At 32.4% G+C, this 21,197-nt stretch overlaps 1 protein-coding gene across 2 annotated transcripts; it reads left to right on the top strand.

The window, feature by feature from the left end:
* The first annotated feature begins 1,924 nt into the window (after positions 1-1,924).
* LOC149424370 (retinol-binding protein pinta-like) lies at positions 1,925-9,042 on the top strand. 2 transcript variants are annotated; one of them, XM_089631310.1, is made up of 7 exons: positions 1,925-1,977; positions 4,212-4,365; positions 4,521-4,680; positions 5,164-5,425; positions 7,676-7,786; positions 7,889-7,994; positions 8,681-9,042. In XM_089631310.1, the coding sequence occupies exons 2-7, from the start codon at positions 4,227-4,229 to the stop codon at positions 8,830-8,832; spliced, it is 930 nt and encodes a 309-aa protein (XP_089487436.1). In that variant the 5' UTR covers positions 1,925-1,977; positions 4,212-4,226; the 3' UTR covers positions 8,833-9,042. The 2 variants fall into 2 exon arrangements, with proteins under 2 accessions (XP_089487436.1, XP_089487437.1); XM_089631311.1 differs by lacking the exon at positions 7,889-7,994.
* Positions 9,043-21,197: the final 12,155 nt, after the last annotated feature.

Raw genomic sequence — 21,197 nt, 5'->3', positions numbered from 1 at the left:
AAATATAGAATAATTTATTAATAAAACAGGGATATTAAGAAAAATATATGATAATTAAAATTAACAAGCATAGTAAAAATGGTGACCGGATAACTAATCAAAATGACAATTTAATACACCTGTAAAAAGTGCTATAAAGTTATAAATAGTGATGAAACAAAACCTAGGTTAAATAGGTTACGTATGTAACTATTTAACCTCGTTTTTGTTTCATCACTTTTCATATCTTTATAGCATTTTTTATAGGTGTGTTGAATTGTCATTTTGAGGAGTTGTCATGGAACCTGTACGCTACTATTTTTTTTTCTGAAGAGGCTTATTTAACTTTTTTACAATTTGTTTGTTAGTAAAGTTACTGTTTTGTTTAAGCTAATTTGTGGTTTGTAAATAGTATTTGCCACAACTATTGGGGTAACTTTGCTTAGCAGTTAGAATTGGAAAGGCATTCTGACTGACTCTTGGTATTTTGTATGTGTCTTGTTGCAAATCTATATTATGGCCTTGAGGGACATTGCGGGTGATCAATGCACAAGCTTCTATAATACACTGGAATTAAACGCACTTATGGAATATATTCACTGAACAGGTTTTCTTATCAGACTGGTACTGTATAATAAATTGTTGCAATGTCACTGTTGTAAGTATGCAGGTACTCAACACTGTCAGACAGGGATAGGTAATTGAGTGGAGGAATGAAGGAATGGTGTACATTGAAAACCTTACTATTATAATCTACTCATTAACTTGATGCCTTTTATTTAATTGTGCATTTAATTTAACACTTAATTTGAACTCTCACGAGTTTAACAATTAAAACGCCGAATTACATGGTAAATAGTAATTTTTTAAACGTATACATTAGTTTCGGCTTCGGCCGAAACTGGAACAGAAGCCTAAATTCGGCGGTGAATATGTATTTTATTATTTATGTAGTATTTGTTATATTAAAATCTTCTCTTCGATCGTCCCATTACGACATGTTCACAATAAAATTGCTAAATTAGCTATGCACCTAACCTATACGGATTTTCAGTTTTAGCGAAGAGTTTACATATTCATTTGCATTTAGACCGGTTAGTAGCCGAGCATCGAGGTCCCATATAGTTCCAGCTAAGTTCTCCATCATTTTAAGATTTTAATAATGATAGTGGGAGAAATCTAAAAAACTGTCTGACTACTCGAAACCTGGGATTGTTTTATTTAATATAGGTGGGTATGGGTACCGCCGCCCCAGGAACTGATATAGGTTATCCTAAGTGGTTCGCTACGTTTGGTGACTTTGCAGAGGGGACCGGGTTCATGTGGTGAGGTTTGTCTAGGTCTTGGCAGCGGATGCGTTTCTACCCACCCCTCATACCTTATTTCTTCCTAGAACTTAATCTCCTTTCTTTTAAAAAAAGACCCTCCACACAGCATCCCCAAAGATGACATAGGCCGTGAGGTGTATTTTTTGTCAAAGCCTCTTGTGTCGAGCTACTTATTCCGGATAGTTCACGGGTGAATAAAATCTTTAATATCTGTTTGTAAATCCAAATACGAGATATTCTGGGAAAAAAAGGAGTTTACTGCTAATATTGTTTTAATTCGTCATTTATATTCTTTAGAAATTCGGCACCTGCGGTCCTAATAATATGAAATATTGTGAAATAAAAATATAATGAAATAAAATTCTGTGAAAGAAAACAGCTATGAAAACGGTCCCGGATAATTCATGACACAAAATACTCAAATATTTGACCCGACCAAAATTGAGATGGCGGGCAATCAATAATAGTTGATCTTTGTTATCTCTCTGATATGGAGGGCACACAAAGTACAATATAATAATCATTTTCACAAATATCTGAGGTCATTAATGAAGGTGGAGAGGGGGTCACTTTGGACTTGCAATCTTATAGACCGATCAGACAGCACACCTGCGCCAGATAGTCGACAATCCCTTTAAAATATTTAGTGTTTTATCTGACACCAGAAAAGGTAAGTCTTATTTTTGACCTGTGTATTTTAAAATAATTATTTCACTTGTAAAAACCTAAATCTATTAGTTCTAGATATATTTTATAATGTTTATAATTCATATGATCGGGCATGTATTACAGCTGTCAATGATGAGCTAACATTTTTACAATCGCTTTCAAGTTGTGTAGATAAAATTTAATAATATTGAATTTTTATCACTATCTATAAAAAAAACACCTAATATTTCAGAGTATTAATTAATCAAAATGACATATTTCGCTAGTTTATTTTGAGTGACCACAATGCTGAAAAACCAATGTTAATATATCAAAACAAAGTTAGTTTACAATTACTAAATTCTATATATACGTATATTGAGACGTAAACGTATAAACGTACACGCATATATATAGAATTATTGTCAATCTGTTTACTTTTCAATATAGACACACATATATATAAGGAATTATTATCAATATGTTTGGTTTTTCTTAATCTTACCTGATTGTATATTCCTTACATAAATAAATATGTAGGTAGATAAATATTGCATTACGGTTTATTTCCAGCAACAAATTACAATTTATTACAAAATAAAATACGTCTTACATTCTTCAAATATTATTATGTCATATATTACTATACTACCTCCACTTAAAGCGGAGATATTGCGTCTTCATTTTTGGTGAAAATTAATTATTAATTACACTGAAGAGACTGAAAGAGATCCAACATTTTCATGTCTTTAAGAATTGCATCCACAAATCACACCCTTCCAAAGATACGATATTTTAAGACAAATATCATTGTTTTAAATTTTATGGTAATGTAAGTTGCTTTTGCTCCATAAACAATGTGGCGCAGAAATTAGTCATGATCAATGTAATATGATAATCGTGTTATTAACTAGCTGACGTGTACCCGGCGCTGATCGACTTTTCTCGAGCATTTACAAATATAATATGCTTACATTATATATATTTTTATCTTTCCGTAAAAAATTCTCTAAATGATAGTGAAAACTGTATTAAAATCCGTTGCTTAGCTTAGAAGAACTAAGCCCACAAACAGACATACGCGGATAGAGACTTTATTTTAGTATAATCGAGAAGAGATATATTATGTAAACATAATATAATGCATGTACCATATTACAGTATTATAATAAAGTATCCTTATCAAGTATCTTCCCGAAGATAAGTATATACTTAACTCTGTGATGAACCTGAATATTGATTTTGCTTCAAACGTAGATAAGTTAGAGATAAATTAATCCAACGAGCCCAACGAATTAGTTTGCTGATATATAAATGATAAGAATGATTAGTGTCACATCAACCGTTGTCTTATATCTTGACATACGAATAATCTTTTAGTAAGTTTTGTCACTTTTAGCTACTTTCTGACCTACACAACCTAACCTTTCCACGCAAAACTTTAATTGGCAGCCTCTGCACTACTAGGAAACTCGGTGAGGTCGATATATCGATATCCATTAAAATAAAGTTGTAGATTACAAAAATATATACATGATCTCAGAAAATCCTTTTTATATTTATTCATTTGTTAAATTTAAAGTAATATACGTGTTTCGCTTCCTAATTACATAACACTATACCTTAAATCGTAAATTTTTATTTTCCTATCTCATGTAGGTATATATTATGTTTGCCTAAGGTACATTTTATTATACTTATGTTAAAAATACTCCACATTACAGTACATTATATAATTTTGTCTACTTATCTTAAAAGTGAACAGTTTGCTTCCTAATCCAAAGCAATTCCAAAAATATCCATTAGAGAGCTATACATTGAGTACAATATTTTAATTGCAAAAACTCATAAAATAATACAGTATTAGTAAACGTTCCGATATTTTTATGATCAATTGTTAAGGATAAAATACAGATAAGTCCCTGTGATCCTTTAATACTGAAATAACATTAAAATGAGGTACGTTTATTGCTTGTATTTTATAATATATTATAGCATGATGCACGATAAAAAACCATCGCTGTAAAGCTATACGTGGACGCGTGATAAAGGTTAATGATGTAATTGATGATCATTATAATATCACGAACTAAAGAGTCTGAAGTTGATTCTTAATTTAAATTGAAAACTTGAACTTCACGTGTTTATTACGACTATACCAGGAAATTGATGACACGCTGGGTGATGTTAGTGATGATGATTATAACAACATGAGCATTTTATTGACTTTGATTTTTCTGTTCTTTTTATGATTAGGGATAAAAACATAAAATGGGCCTCAGGGAATTAAGTCCAGAACTGGCCAAGATTGCAAAGGATGAACTTGGAGAGGATCCATCCAGGACACAGGCGGACCTTCAGGCCATCAAAGACTGGCTGTCTAAGCAAAGGCACATTATTGCAAGAACGGGTGCGTAATTTGTTTTCATTTTATTACATTTATTCACGAATATTGCTATCATCTTGTTTACGACAGATATGGGTATCTGGAATTTTTCGTTAATTAACGCATCCTTTGTGTTTTGGTATTGCAATGCTAATAATGTTAATATTGAATGATTTCAGATGACCAATGGCTTATCGCATTTCTCCGGGGCTGCAAGTTTAGCTTGGAAAGGACAAAGGAGAAGTTGGACAACTATTACACCATGAAGACCATGCTTCCTGAAATAACGAAAGCTGTTGATCCGAAGGATGCCAGAGTGCAAGCCATGTTGAACTTGGGGTAGTATTTAATATTTGTACAGATTTTTTTTCTTGTTTGTAAGTAGTTTAGCATTGCTAGGTGCTAACGCAAAATAGATCAGATTAGTGGATGATTGCGCACCAGCATAGATGTAATTGCAAAAAATACGAATATTAGCAAGTTATTTTGCTCGATTCATCGTGTTTATCAATTAAAATATTCAAGGTGTTGAAGTATTACACATGCTTAATACGTAAAGGCGCTAAAAGTGTTGAAGATTAGGATGAAAAAGACGTGTTTTTACCAATGAAGATATTCAAGGCGTTGAAGTGTTGCAGATGCTAAAGACGTTAAAAGTGTTAAAGGTGTTGAAGATTTGGATGAAAAAGGCGTGTTTTTACCAATGAAGATATTCAAGGTGTTGAAGTGTTGCACATGCTAAAGATGTTAAAGGTGCTAAAGATGATGAAGATTCGGATGAAAATACGTGTTTTTACCAATAAAGATTTTTTTAATTTCCAGAGTCAGCATAATTTTGCCGAAGCCATGCTCACCGTCAGGCCCAAGAGTGGTCTTGCTCCGCCCTGGCTGCTATGACACCAACAAGTACACCATCATGGATAGCATGCTTCTCAGCAACATGATCTCAGACCTGCTGATGATGGATGACGACCATACCACCGTGGCTGGCGCTCGATACATTGTTGATCTGAAGGGAGTCACTATGGGGCATTTCACACAGATGACTCCGGCCACTATCAAAAAGATGGTTATGTCTGGACAGGTGATCTTTTCATTTATATCTCTCAAATAATCACAAAAAACTGTGATTAAACACAGCAAAAATATTTTTGTTTAAATTTTCTAATGACTGAAAAAGATAACCTCAAAGCAGGTGACATGATTAGGTTTTTTAAAATCGCTCCCCAAAGTTTGTGTGGTAAAATTGCTGGCAGGAAGAGTTTGGGTAAAGCAAAAAACGCATTATTGTTATTCATCGATCACAAAACAAAATATTAGTGGTTGTCAATCAGTACACTTATATCAAAATCAAATGGAGAAAGATAATAAAGTGATTTATTCACTAACATGAACATGAATAGAATCTAAAGGTTGCCGTTAATATAACCTATCGCAAAACTTTCTATCTCCCGAGGTATTACAGCAGCACGAAAATCATAATGGAGGGATGAGTGCACACTTTTGAGCAAAATCAAGTACAGGTTAAACATTTTTTCATCAATAAATTCGCTAGGAACAGGGGAAAAATAAAATCCTATACAATAGAATATCTTTTTCGATGTTTATAGTTTTTTCCCATTTATTGCAAAATCTATCTAAAGAAAGTGTCTTTTCGGATCTTTGGAGGTGTGTTCTTATCACACCGGTATTTTAGTCTGGGCCTGAACATGATGTCCAGAACTATCGTCCAATATGTAAATTACCGAACTTCAGTACAAAAATTGGAAAAAAATTCATGAAGAACTATATGACTGCATCCAGTCTGTAATAATTGCGAACCAACATGGCTTTCATGGAAAAAGTTTGGTTAACTCTAATCTTGCAGTTTTCATTGAAAATATTTCTAAATCAATGGATGATCAAATCCAAGTTGACATAATCTATACAGACTTCTCAAACGCTTTTGATAAAATTGATCACAGTCTTCTTTTTTCCAAACTACTAGCTCTTAGAGTTCACGGGGATCTGTATCGATGGCTAGTCTCCTATCTTAATCGGCTCACTCAAGGAGGAACAATTAATGGCTTCATCTCTGAGATTGTAAATATATTTTCAGGTGCCCCAAGGATCTCATCTGGGACCATTGCTATTTACAATTTTCATCAACAACATTATAAAATGCTTTAACTATGAAAATGTATTGTCGACGATGATATTTAAATATTCCTAATAATTCTATTATTGACTGCTATAAATTACAAGAAGATTTTAATGATTACTGTATCATTAATCATCTCAACAAGAACACCTCTAAATTTGATGTGATTACCTTCACAATAAAATAGAATTTGACCGTAAATACCATAGCCAGCCAATTACTTTAAAATTCTTAACCTGTTCTGTGGTGTTCTGCTTGACAGTAAACATACGTTTGTTTACATTACGCATATTGATATGATTGCGAAGAAAGCCCTTAGAATGTTAAGATTATTATTTCGTGTTGGAAAAGGATTCAATAATATAAAAACACTTAAAACATTATATTTTTCTCATGTTCGCAGTAATCTTGAATTTACTTCTCCCATATAATATAATTTCTTCTACCTCAATATAATATTTACATTAAGCGCATTGAAGCCTTCCAAAGAAAACATAAAATTTATCTACAATTAACTTTATTGATTGTTCCCCCCTTTTGTCTGAGATTTATTTTAGAGTCCCAAGATCGAGAACTAGATATAAATCTATTTTTCATCTTTATAAATGCTCTACTAATAACAGACAAAACGCTTTTATAATCAGAGCGTGTAACTTATTTAATAAGAATTTTAATGATATTGACATATCTTCGTATAATTAAAGAACATTAAAAATATATCCTAGCTAACGTTGAATAATTTATAATTTTAACTAACATACTGCAAGTTATGACTTTGTTGCTATGAATCCTGTTCAGTTGCAAACCATGTTCAGTTTGGTTGTAGGTATATATTAGTGATTATTGCTGTTGGTAGTGTAGGGTGGATAATTTGTTTTATATATTGTCGATAATTTGAGTTCTCATATCTTATTTTGTTATTTACTTAATAATTACAATTTTGAATTTTCGTAAATATTTTACTTCAAGGGTACTGGAGACTGTAGTTTTTTTGTTATAATTTGACGTTTATGTGAAAATCTGTCGTTAGATTTTATTTGTATTCTTTATAAGTTTATTATTTGTTTATGTGAAAAAATCTGCTGGTTATTATGTACATCCCATTATCTCATATAAATGTATGTAAGTTAAAAAATATAAATACATTGTGGCAAAAAGTTACATTGTTATGCAATCAAATATTTTTGTTTACAGGAATCTTTACCGATACGGCAAAAAGGAGTCCACCACATTCATACTCCGCCAGGCGTTGAGACTATTTTTAGTCTCTTCAAATCTTTCATGAATGAGAAATCCAGACAGAGGGTTGGTTAATCTTTTTTGTCTATCTTTTTTTGTTATTCTTGTTTGTTCTTCAATTAATCAACAGGGTGATAACATAGTTTTCTGTTCGATGATTGTTTTCAGTTATTCGTCCACAATGAAGATATGGAAGCTCTTTACGAGTTTGTTCCGAAGGACATTTTGCCAGCAGAATACGGAGGAAACGGAGGCAATATTCCAGAACTTATTGGTAAATGACTTTTACTCTACCTTTTATACATTTTAAAATAAAATTGTGAAACTGTTATTTTGTTGCGTCTGATATTTTCACATTCGTTGTTACCTACGTTCATAAGTAATTCCTGTTAAAATAGGTGTGTAATGCACTTAACACGATGCATCACATCATGTAAAATTTGGAATAACACGCCTTATGTAGATGGCTATAAGGTTTAAATTATCGCTTAACTCCAGCCGCTGGTTATTATTTATGCTAGAAAAAACATTATTAATTTCCAAAGAACTTTATTTGCCATATTAAATAACTAAATGATTGCCAAAAAGTAAGTAGGAGATTTTGAACTTTAAGGCAGATTTTATAGGCCTGATACTTTATTTCATTCTGGGCTTATAAAAAGACTAATCAAAAGAATATTTTCTTATTAAGGCTAAAATATGTTCTACTCGCTGTATTTAATTAAAAGATAAATATTTCTAAGCGATAAAATTAAAAAAAAACTCATTATATTGCATTACTTCGTAGTGCTTCTGTAATGATAGTAGTATATCAGCGGTTTTTTTAACATCGGAAAATATGCACGGAATTGCAACAGTATTTTATTTGGCTATCCGATGGATGAGACCACGGGATGTAACCCTTTGCGATTGTTAGTGTTAATAGTATTGCGTATAACTCATTTATTTGTTTGTCTACAGAGCAAAGCAAGGCGATGCTGGCAAACCGCAGCGACTGGTTCCGGGAAAATGGGCAGTTCAAGACGGACGAGAGCAAGAGACCCGGGAAACCCAAGACCGCTGAGACCCTGTTCGGTATTGAGGGATCCTTCCGACAACTCAGCGTGGATTGAAACTCAAAGAAATAAATAAATAATTTTTATCATCTCAAACCAAAAATTTCGCAACTACGTGATATATTGCATCATTTTAAATTTATATAATGTTTTAATTTTTTTTTTAACTTTTTTAGATTATTTTGATTTTTCAAAATTATTTTATTATTTTGATTTTTTTAAATATTTTGGTAATGTTGTTTTATTTTAATTAAATATAATAAACAATTATTGAAGACTTATATAATTAATTTTTTCTTTGTAACTAAGAGCGATGCTGTTGTTTTGTGTGAGATTGTAGCCTTAAATATCTAAACTACAAAATGATTTATTACTATTATTTTTTACAAAATATTATTTTTTTATAAATATAGCAGTAGGTTTACAACTAACATTCTTTTAAAAGCAAAAGTGTAAAAATTTTGCATTTAATTATTCACGCCTTGTAAGCATTTACATACAACTTCATAATTTGAGAAAAAAGATCTGTAGATTAAGTCAAACAGTGGCGTGCAGTGAATAAAGGCTGAAAAGCAGTAAGAAACGACTAACGAACCATTCAAAAATTTTTACAAAAATCGTGAAATTTCTGATATCTGAGAAAATACATTTTTATCAATGAATTTGGTAAAGAACTTGTATGCTCATTATTCAGTTGTTCACTACAATCAGCAGAATCTGATAGTATTATTACTCTTGCGTCTGGACGATGTAGGCCCTCTGATTGGTCAAATTAAAATTGTGTGTTTCGGGTAAATTCCGCTAGCTTGAAAATCAAGACCCGATTTCATTCGAAAATAGGATCGCCTCATTTCTTCAAAAGCATCGTTTCTGCTCATATAATTTTTGGATAATATCGAAGAAAATATGTTTTAGAAAGTTAAGTCTAGACGATGTAGGCCCTCTGATTGGTAAAATTAAAATTGTGTGTTTCGGGTAAATTCCGCTAACTTGAAAATTAAGACCCGATTTCATACTAAAATAGGATCGCCCCATTTCTTCAAAAGCATCGTTTCTGCTCATATAATTTTTGGATAATATCGAAGAAAATATGTTTTAGAAAGTTAAAATCCGTTGTATTAATTACATTACAGTAACAATTATCCACAATTACGTTTTACATATTTGACGTCTGTCAAGAATCGAACATTCTAAGGTTCCTTAAAAATGTCAATCCCTCCTTTACCGGCCGCTGGAGTAGTTTCCCTATTGGCCGACAGAGCGCATAAGAGCGATTTACAAATACGTACAATTTCATTTAGTCAAACAACGGTAATTATTTACGTGAAACTACCGTTTTAATACGCATTTACAAATAAAACGAACATTTGATTCAACTTAATGACAATAAACAACAACTCTTTGCATGTACGATTTTGAAAAATATTGATATTTAATATTATTTACGTAAATAATAATTTCGCACTATTTTGACAGAACACCGATATGAAGTTAACAATACGCGGAAATATTGGCACTGCCAATCCAATAAAATAACATGAAACACAATCGAAAGATAGAAACGCTTCGTTGATTGTAAAATTAGCCAACAAATCTCTAATCTGACTTGTACTTATATGACGTATAATAAAACAATCATTTTGCCAAGTATATATATTTATATAATATATATTAAGGTATTATTCGGAATCGCTGGAAAAGGATAATACGAAATATTTTTAAATAAAATCTTCCGATTTACCTTAATTAATATAAAAAGAATATGAATGCATTCGGGAAATTTTTAATTTTAGCATTTTAATTACATAAAATGAAAATTCGCTTTCGTTGCATTAGATGACAGCCGGAATAAATTCTATTGATGACATTTTCTTTTTTTGGTATTCCTGATATGAGTGGCTATAATTTTTACCATTTACTGTATGCAAATACTAGGTAGGTGGTACTATTTTAGCCACGCTCGAAAAATAAAATAAAGGTATTTAGGTTTGTTTTACAAATAATGAAATATTTAAAAAGGTTTATTATAGGTTAGTTTAGGATAGGTTAGGTTGGGTTATGGTAGGTTAGGTTAGGTTGGATTAGTATAGGTTAAGTTAGTTTATAGGTTAGGTTAGATTAAGTTGGATTATTATAGGTTAGTATAAGTCAGGTTATGTTAGGTTAGGTAAGGTTAGTTTGGGTTATAATAGGTTAGGTTAGGTTGGGTTATTATAAGTTAGGTTGGATTATTAAAGGTAAGGTTAGGTTAGGTTAGGATTGGTTCTTTTTTTGTTATTTGTTTTTAGGGTGTTATACCGTGTTGCGCTAACTCCTTCTTTAGCCAACGTTTCGGACAGCATTGCAGTGTCCATCATCAGGGCAGACGTGTTATTTGAGGTTGTGTTAAAATGTGAGCTTATGTATGAGGTTGTGATACCGTGTTGCCAGCTCCAACCCTCTGAGCTAACATTAACGTATCATTTTTTTTTATTTAAAGTGGTTTTCTTCGTTTAGCTCTGGTGTAGCCGTCAATTACCGGATACCAAGAACTATTGAGCTTAGCTCCATCGCGTCTTTTAATGTTTACGGGATTTTTATGAATTTCAATGGCCTCCGTAATCAGCCATGCTCTATAAGTTTTGGGTCTGCCCAGGATTTCAGGAACAAATCCAAAGTAATGCCCGGTGTCAATCAAATGTTTGGCAATTGCCGATTTGTCAGGGTGGCCGAGTTTGCAAGCTCTGAAGTGTTCTGAAATCCTTTTGGAAATAGTCCGCTCTGTCTGGCCTACATAGACCTTGTCATATCCGGAACAGCTGAGTTTATACACTCCATCTGTTTCCAGAGGAAACTTAGTCTTTGCAGACCTCAGTAAGTCCCGTATCTTTGTTGTTGTTCCGAAGACAGTCTTGATACTTTCCTTTCTCAATAGTCTGGCAATTCTGTCTGTCACATTGTGCACATAAGGCAGGAAGGCACAGCCTTTCGACTCTTGTTCAATTTTGTCTTCGTTTGGTGCAGATTTAGCTCTTATGATTTGCCTTGTCTGACTTGCTGGGTAACCGTTACACTCCAGTGCATCGGTTGTGGATTTTATGTTCTTCACATATTCTGGTCGCTCGGGTCACCAATGTATGGATAAGTCCTCTCTTCTGCGCTGGATGGTGGTGCGAATCGGCGTGTAAGTACCGATTTGTATGGGTTGGTTTCCTATATACAGTATGCCCTAGGCTACCATCGTGTTTTCGCATCACCTCCACATCTAGAAAAGGCAGGATTTAATCTTAGTTTTCCAGTTCCATTGTGAATTTAATTTTGCTGTGGAGAGAATTAAGATGGTCCAGGAATTTGTTTAGTTTCTTCGTTCCATGAGGCCAAATGGCGAAGAAATCGTCGACGTAGCGCCACCATACTTTAGGGACAGCCAAAGCTGTGTCGAGTGCCACTTCTTCAAACTTCTCCATAAAAAAGTTGGCTAGTACTGGCGACAACGGACTGCCCATCGCAATTCCCTCCAATTACTCAAACAGTTCACCCTGAAACGCAAAGTATCCCGTTTTGAGGCAGTGTTCAAAAAATTTGCAAATATCTTCCTCATATATCTCCCTGAGCATTGTCATAGAGTCTTCTAGAGGCACATTTGTGAAAAGAGACACGACGTCAAAGCTGACCAGAATATCTCCTTCCTCAGTCTTAACTTTCTTGAGCTTACCAATCAGATCTGTTGAATCCTTAAGGCTTAAGCACTGAAAATGCCATTGCCAATTTGACAAAAAACATCTCTAATAATCTAGAAAAAGGTATTAAATGCATTGCTCTCTTCTTGGATCTAGCCAAAGCATTTGACACTATTTCACACAAAATTCTGCTGAGCAAACTACAGAGAATCGGTATCCAACTGCAAAATGGCAACCGGCAACTTTTAAAATGGTTGGTCAGTTACCTAGAAAATAGGAGCCAAAGAGTGGAAATTAACGGTACTCTAAGCGATCCAGCAGATATAAAATTCGGTGTACCTCAAGGAAGTACGTTAGGACCTCTTTTGTTTAATGTTTATATAAATGAGTTATGTAATAGTTCCTTTGCAGACCATATTATTACCTTTGCAGATGATTCAGTATTATTAGAAGGAAAAACCTGGGAAAAAACTCTCAGTAAAGCAGAAATTGGTATTAACAAAGTCAAAAAGTGGCTAGACAGCAATCTCCTCACTCTAAACTCGGATAAAACTAAATTCATCTGCTTCAGTGCAACTCAAGCGGGTCAACATAAGAGATGCATGGCATTTTTGTACACCATTGCAATGCCATAAATGTATGTAAATGTAGTACCTAAGAATGTGTGGACAGTACTAAATATCTAGGAATTATCATAGACAAATTTCTGAGGTGGGATAAACATATAGAATTAACTTCCTCAAAAGTCAGGAAACTTACACATCTTTTCAGGGCTATTAGAAATATTCTCTGCATTAAAGACATGAAAAGAATTTACTTTGCCATGTGTAATTCCTTATTAGAGTATGCTTCCTTAGGTTGGTGAGGTTGTACTAAAATAATACTTGTTCCCTTAGCAAAAGCTCAGAAATCACTTCTTAGAGTTATACTTAAAAAACCGTTCAGATACCCTAGTGATTCATTGTTTGAAGAGTTTGGTGTTCTAGATGTAAGGCAATTATACATGAGGAAAATCATATTACATACCCAAAGAACGCGTCACCAATACACTTCCGCACTCCATTATCACGATACTAGACATGCTAAGAGGAACCCAGTTGTTCCTCCCACCACTTCTTCATCCTTAGCTCAAAGACAATTCTCATACTTAGGCCCTAAATTGCTTAATCTTATTCCCGATGCATGGAAATCAAAAAGTGCTAACATTCTCCGAAATCTGGTAAATAATTGGCTTCTGATCTTGGGGAGAGATGAATGCGAAAATATGCTAATTAACAGTCATTAACTTGGTTTTCTTAACTGTCGTTTTTTCGAACTACCCTGTATTTTATTTTATATATATGTATTACAGTAAATTTGTGTGTTTAACATTGTAAATTTAAAATCTGCTTATAACCTTTCTGTACATCTTTTTATTTTATTTTTACTTTTTTTAATTTCTCAACTCTCTTTCAAATTTTAAATATTAATTTCATCTAAATAAAAAGTAAAATTTCAATTTTATAAACTCATATGTCAATATTTTTTTACTATATTGCTATTTTTGTATTATCATATTTGAATATTCTTTTAGTCTATTCTATAGGTATGTTTATATTATTTAAAATACAAGTTAGCAACTTCTTATATCAACCAAGAAAACTTTTCATATTATTTATAATGTGCAATAACTAAGTAAAAGTCAATACACTAGACTAAACATGAATCGCTTTTAATAAATATGCCTATTTCTGACTGTCCTAAAACAGGTAATCTCCTAGTTGGACAGCCAAAGAACACTGTAATATGTCATGTTTTTAAAAAAATTAATAAATAAATAAATAAAAAGTTTAGTGCTAGTCTGAACCACTATGGAGAGATTTTCGCGGATCTCGCGGCTCGGCCAATCACAAGCTAGCCGTAGGGCAGTAATTTTTTTTTCTTAAAAATAATTTTTTTATGGACGTTTTAGTGAAAAATTACATCAATAACGTCACGCTAATTTATAAATTATACCAGGAGGGCAAAAGTTGGAAGCGGTATTAGTAGGTTGAAGCAACGATTTCTGTTGTAAAATATACAGTTTTTAATTAAAAGTTTTTGTATTTCACGTGTTTATAATAATCATAAAATGAATGAGGCGGGCTTGGGTACCGAGTATGATCCCTTTATTTTTGAGTAGGTACCCCAATTGCGTTTTGTATATATTTTTTCGTTTTTTTTTTAAGAAATTAAATAAAGTTTGAAATGACAATTTTTTTCCTTCAAAATGATAATTTTTATAAAGAAATTTCTGCGAAAAATTACCTCGAGGACGCTGTAATCTACCAGGAGCACAGAAGTTGGGGAAAGTAATTTTACTATTTAAAACGAATTATTTAATTGATTTTTTTTTTAAATATACTTTTTTTAGTAAAATTTTTTACATTTTGCGTGTTTATAAAGCAATGTTTTTTCAAACATATAACTGAAAGCTTTGGAATAGCAGAAAGTGTACTAAATAAAGCGGTAAACTCCCTGGGATTTTTCAAGAGTGCCAGTGATAAAAACCGTACATACGATATGGGTATCAAACTACGAGTTTCATCCTACACAACCCGAATGGCTCGGTGAAAAAATTATCAGTAAGCTCCTTGGCACCTTTTTTTCTCCAAATAATAATTTATTTTTTTTAATTTTGTAGTCCCATACTTCTTGCTTCATCCACATACAAACAAACATATTTTAATATATTTGTAGGCACACACTCCTCGCCTCATCTACATTCAAAGATAAAATCGCTTAGCACTTTTACCCATTAGTTGTCAAAAAACTAGTATGGTAATAAAATCAATGTACATTTCATACCCGAACTCGTAAACTGGTCATATATAGCAATGCGCGCTTCTGGTAAACAATACGCAATATTGTATTAAGGGCCTTCCTTACTAGCGATCTCAATCGTTGTATGAAGAATCATGAATTGTCAGATTCAAACGACAATCTAAGTTATTAATCGTCAAAATATCGATAATGTAGCCACGCTTGGCTATCGTAAATACATTTTTCTGTCGAGATATATGTTTTTACTAACAATTTATTTTCGTTAAATACTATATAATGAACATCTAAGAATTCTCCTACTCATTCGGCTCTATGAGGTGGCCGTGAATGCACGCTTTCTACGGTCCGTCGTGTCAATATTTTTTCAAAGTTCGAAATTCCGCGTAATTATTACACTTCCATGAGACGTTTCAACAATATTCCACTCTATGCGTTGCGCGTAGGGACTATAATAGTGTGTCGCCTTTTTTTATGTTTCATCTGTGCGTTTCCGTCGAAGCTGTGTAGTGTCAAATAGTATTATTAAGAATCAATTTATTGTTAACATTTTTTTGGGTTTCTAGGTAATAAACAATTTAATATTATTAAGAATTAATATATTGTTAACATTTTTTCGGGTTTATAGGTAATAAACAATTTTATATTATTAAGAATTAATTTATTGTTAACTTTTTTTCGGGTTTCTAATAAATATAGTAATAAACAATTTGATATTTTTAAAATATAAAAGTATATAAAATATTCCAGCACTTACAATAAAATAAAAGAAGCACATCGTATAAAAATGTTTCAGTCGAAAAGATCGAATGCCGAAATCACTTCGAAATTATTGCAAAAAACTTAAATCACTGTTAGAAGTATCCCTTAGCATTGAGGAAGATTGTGTCAAGCCGTATTTTACGCCTGAGAACGGCTGTACGTTGTGCAATAACGTACCGGAAGACTATGAATTAGAAAAAATAAAACAGTTTTATTTGAATATATTGAATGGTCCAAAACATGTATTTGGAGACCACTCACTATGCAAGGAACGGGCATACTTTTGCAAACGGGATACTGGCGACACTAATTACGTACCCAATATGACTTCGAGCTTGATAATGTCAAGAAACGCTTTTACAATTTTTGCATGCTACCCGAATTAATTGATCCTCGACATAATCGCTGCATGCCTATTAGAAATCCTGAGTATTTAGAAAAGTGCATAATAGCGAAAAGAAACAAAGTAAAATTGGTTTCAGCTAAAACCAAAACATGTAAAAAGGAATTGTTTCGAAGAAATCAATAACATTTTATTTCATTGAAGTGTCTTCAGAAGAAATTTCATTTATATTCCTAATGTATGTAGTCCACATTTTTAGAAATAGGGAAAAGGAGGGTTGGAAAGTTCCTGGCTATTCAGATCTAGTCACTAAACAACTAAAGAAACAAACTACCTTAAAAAATTGAAAATTAATAGTATTATTACTTCAATAGAAGAGAGTCCAAATATAATTACTAATCATATAAATTACTTCTTCAGTGACATTGGTCCAAGCTTCGCTAGTAATTTGTGCTGTGCTAATAAAACTATTGAGATGTGTCTGGTGAATGATTTTAAATCTGAACTTCACGTTACAGGGGACAATTTTTATTTTAAACCAACTAGCATTTCTGAAGTCACAAATGTGATAAATGATTTAAAAATGTCTTTCTCGTGCGGTATTGATTCTTTAAGTGTTATGGTGTATAAAATGCATATATCCGAATTAGCTTGTCTCATATCTCACCTTGTAAATACAGGAGTTTTCCAATAAGAGGTGAAATTTTGATATTTAATCGTAAAATATCAATGGTTTCGTTGCTTGTGTGGCACGTAGCGCCGTCTTGTTGAAAGTAAACGTTGTCCAGATTAATACCATCCGATTCCGGCCATAAAACATCATTCATTTTTTTTCGGTAGCGCAGTCCATTCACTGTTGTCCATTCTGTTGCTCCAGCCTAATTTTCAAAAAAGTAAGGTCCAATGACTCCGCCGGACCATAAACCGCACCAAACAGTCACACGTTGAGTGTAAAGAGGCTTTTAAACAATAACTCTTGGGTTTTTCGAGCCTCAGATGCGACGATTTTGCTTGTTGACGAAGCCACCGAGGTGGAAATGGGCCTCATCACTCAAAATGATTTGCATTTGATTCACTCAAGTGAATTTTAATAAGTTCAATGCGTTGTTGAAGCGTGTATCGTTCCATTTTATTAATGGCGTTGTTTCTACTTGTCAAATGTCAAAAAATGACAGCTTCAAAAGTAACATCTACCGAAATAGCGGGCTATTCAAAATAACACCTCTTATTGGAAAACACTGTATTAGCTTCGAGAGTGGGATGTTCCCTTCTCATTGTAAGTAATTCCCCTTTTTAAATATGGAGATCGTCTAGATGTAAATAATTACAGACCTATATTCTTACTCAATACTCTTTCAAAAGTAATAGAGAGATTAGCTATGTCGAGATTGGTATCATTCTTAGAAACATATAATATACTCTCTAGCAATCAGTTTGGTTTCAGAGAGAATACAGGAACAAGTGATGTAGTGTTGAGGGTATTGTCCAAAGTCAAAGTCAAACATGAATACAATGTCCTGAAGGAGCTTGCAGAACTAGAAAGCATTACCATAGAAAAGTGTGGTCTTTTCATACATGAAGAGTATCCGTATATGGGTGCGACACCAGATGGAATTTCTTCTGAATACACCGTGATTGAAATTAAATGTCCTTTCGCAGCACGCAGCATGCTCATATAAGAAGCAGTAAAATCCAAAAAAATTATGTTAGCAAAAATGGAGAAATTCTGGTAAATACATCTCACGATTGGTTTTACCAGGTTCAGGGCCAATTACATGTAACAAAAAAAGCTATTTGTATGTTTGTTGTATGGACTGAACTCGGATAAAAATCGAAAAAATTTTACGGGATGACGAATTTCGGCAGACTAATATGGTTGAACAGCTGAATCGCTTTTAAATTTTTTGCATGCTACCCGAATTAATTGATCCTGGACATAATCGCTGCATGCCTATTATAAATCCTGAGTAATTCAAAGTGCATAATACCGAAAAGAAGTAAAGTAAAATTGGTTTCAGCTAAAACCAAAACATGTAAGAATTTTTAAGAAGATCAATAACATTTTCATTGAAGTGTCCTCAAAAGAAATTTCATTTATATTCCTTATGTATGTGGTCTACATAAGGTTGGAAAGTTCCAGGCTATTCAGATCTAGTCACTAAACATATCTACGCCGTTCTCAAGCAACTTTCAATCCTGAATTATGGTCTCTCACCAGGGTGATACTGAACGTATCTTCCACTTTTGAACGAGGTACAGATTAATTATATGTAACTATATAAAATTTATTTTAATTCTATAATATGACATACTTATATAAATTAAATTAAATTTGTTTTGTCCTCGCCGGCTTTTGAACCCGTGACCTCAAATTAAACTATACAATTTAGTATTAACAGTGCCCCGCCGCACTGCGAAACCAGTCTGGAACAAAGGGAAGCCTTTTGTAACTCTTTATAATTGTATTTATCAAAAAAAAAATCCAAATAAAAAGTTATATTAAATGTTGTTACTGAGAACCTCCTCCATGAATCAAGCTATTGTAATATTGCATTACATTCAAAAATATATTTTAACATAATTTTCATAATCACAATATCTTTAATTAATAATAATTTGTTTTGCTCTGTGCGTGTCTTGTATTGAATGGAACGCACCGGCCAGCTGCCAGGTGCAGCGAGTTAGATATTCGAATTCGCGCTAGAAACATTTAGTAGCGAGGGCCGTTAAGGCGATGCACTACGTCGTGTAATATTTTAAATTGAGCCGCTATCAATAACAACCCTCACGTAGATGGCGATAAGGTTTAAATTCCCGCTTAACACCATCCGCCTGTTTTGATTTATGCAAGAAAAAAACATGGCCAAAAAGTGCATTTAATTTTATTTTGTGGATGTTCAGGCATAAATATTTTTTTTTTTCGATCATTTTATAAATAACTTAATTTGGTACATTATACAATAAAATCATAACCGAAAACGGGTTTGTAAGTGGGAGATTTTGAACTTTAAAGCAGTTTTCATAGGCCTTATACATTTTTTTTTCTGGGCTTTAAAAAGACTTATCTAAAAACTACTCGATCATTTTAAAGGCCAAAATGTATTCTACTCGCAGTATTTAATTAAAGCATCTGAAACATTTCTAGGCGACCAAATTTTCAAACCAAAAACACATGATTTTGCATTACTACGTATGGCATCGCCTTAACAGTCCAAGAGGGCTTTTTCTATTTTTGCGGTTTTTTTCGTATTTTCGAAGTCACTTGTGTCCGTAACAGCATATTCAAAAAAATATTTATCGTATATGTTTTTTAGATACATGTATGTTTTATACAACCTGTCAAAAATAAATAATCTAAAAAAATATTTTTCTTACTTTACGGCTGTTTATAAAATAGTAGTTTTCAATAAATCGCCAATCGACCTCAAGATTACTTTCATCTGCTACTACATACAACATGACAAAAATATATAAAAAATATTTTGTAATAGAACATATCTCAACCTATAGGACCCAATTTTTATATTTTTATATAATAGCTAAATAACTGTGTGATATTATTTGGAAAAACTATGTAAATCAACTTACTTTGAAGTCAATTTTATGTATTAAAAAACAGCAATTTGAACAAAAAAAAACTGTATAATTAAACAGTATTTATACTATCTTAATTGATAAATAAATTAAATTAATTTAAAGATTTAATTGGTAATATTCTATATTCATTTAAACGCAAACACATATAAATGTTGGCATTTTACATATTCAATCATAACGCGAATATCGTTCGCCACAAGAGGTTGTCTCGCGACGCTGTTTTCTGTGAAGTAGTATTAAAAAACGTAAGTGTATTAGTTTATTTTCGATATACGTATAATATTGTAGACATAAAATCAAAACGTAGAATTTGTTCATGTAATTTGAAGGGAGCGGGTCAAAGGTGAACAAGGATGTGAATCGCGTGGAGGCAAACGTTGTTGAGATGATTGTACTTTCTCATATATTACCATCCAGCTGAACAATATGTAGCAGGTCTTAATTATTGTAAATCATCTCATTTGCAAGCGCCCGCTGTGGATATGTACGAACGAGACAGCAGTATTATAATTGCTTCCAGCAGTATAGACGAACACACGTATCGTATTTCATGTGACTCGTGTTATAGGGCTGTGCAAATTTTTAATTAAAAATTATTATTTAAATTAAATAATTTGATTATTTAATTTGGCTATTATAGCTCTTCATGAATTGAACAAATGAAAATATAATATAATTATATAATATAATATATGTATATATATATATATATATTTTTTGTAACAGGTAAATATATGACTGTTTTAAGTGTTGACAATAATTTTTTGTCTATAACCATTATTATTATTTATGATTTGCTTAGTTAAATTAAGTTTTCTTGAAAAATTAATTAGAGGTGAAAAATATTGTTAAATTATATCTAACCCTAGTTATTCTTTGAATATATTTGTTAATTTAATTTAGAATTTGCCATTTTTGAAGAAATGAAAATTAGCTTATTAATTTTTTTTCAGTGTATAAATATGGGAAACAAATGGCATTCCAAAACTTTCCGTCAACTCAACAGAAAGAAGAAAAAGTATGATTTTTTTAATATCTTTATAACATAAATACTTTAAATATATTAAGACTACTGTTATTAATAAATACCATATCAAGACCTAATAGTCCTGTCAGTGGGGAGTTTTACCTTGCAAAAGGTTAGGTAGTTGCGATTTTGATATATGTTGTTAAGATTGGGACTCTAAAGAAAAAAAAAAGTTTTCGACCTTGGGAGGGTCGAGCTCGACCCGCCATCTTGGATTGAAGGTGCCAAAATTTGT

The sequence above is a fragment of the Hesperophylax consimilis genome, chromosome 4 (assembly GCF_061612785.1).
Source record: "Hesperophylax consimilis isolate HC1 chromosome 4, BYU_Hcon_1.0, whole genome shotgun sequence".
In the NCBI taxonomy this organism is placed as follows: domain Eukaryota; kingdom Metazoa; phylum Arthropoda; class Insecta; order Trichoptera; family Limnephilidae; genus Hesperophylax; species Hesperophylax consimilis.
This window is presented reverse-complemented; position numbering and strand designations above follow the sequence as displayed.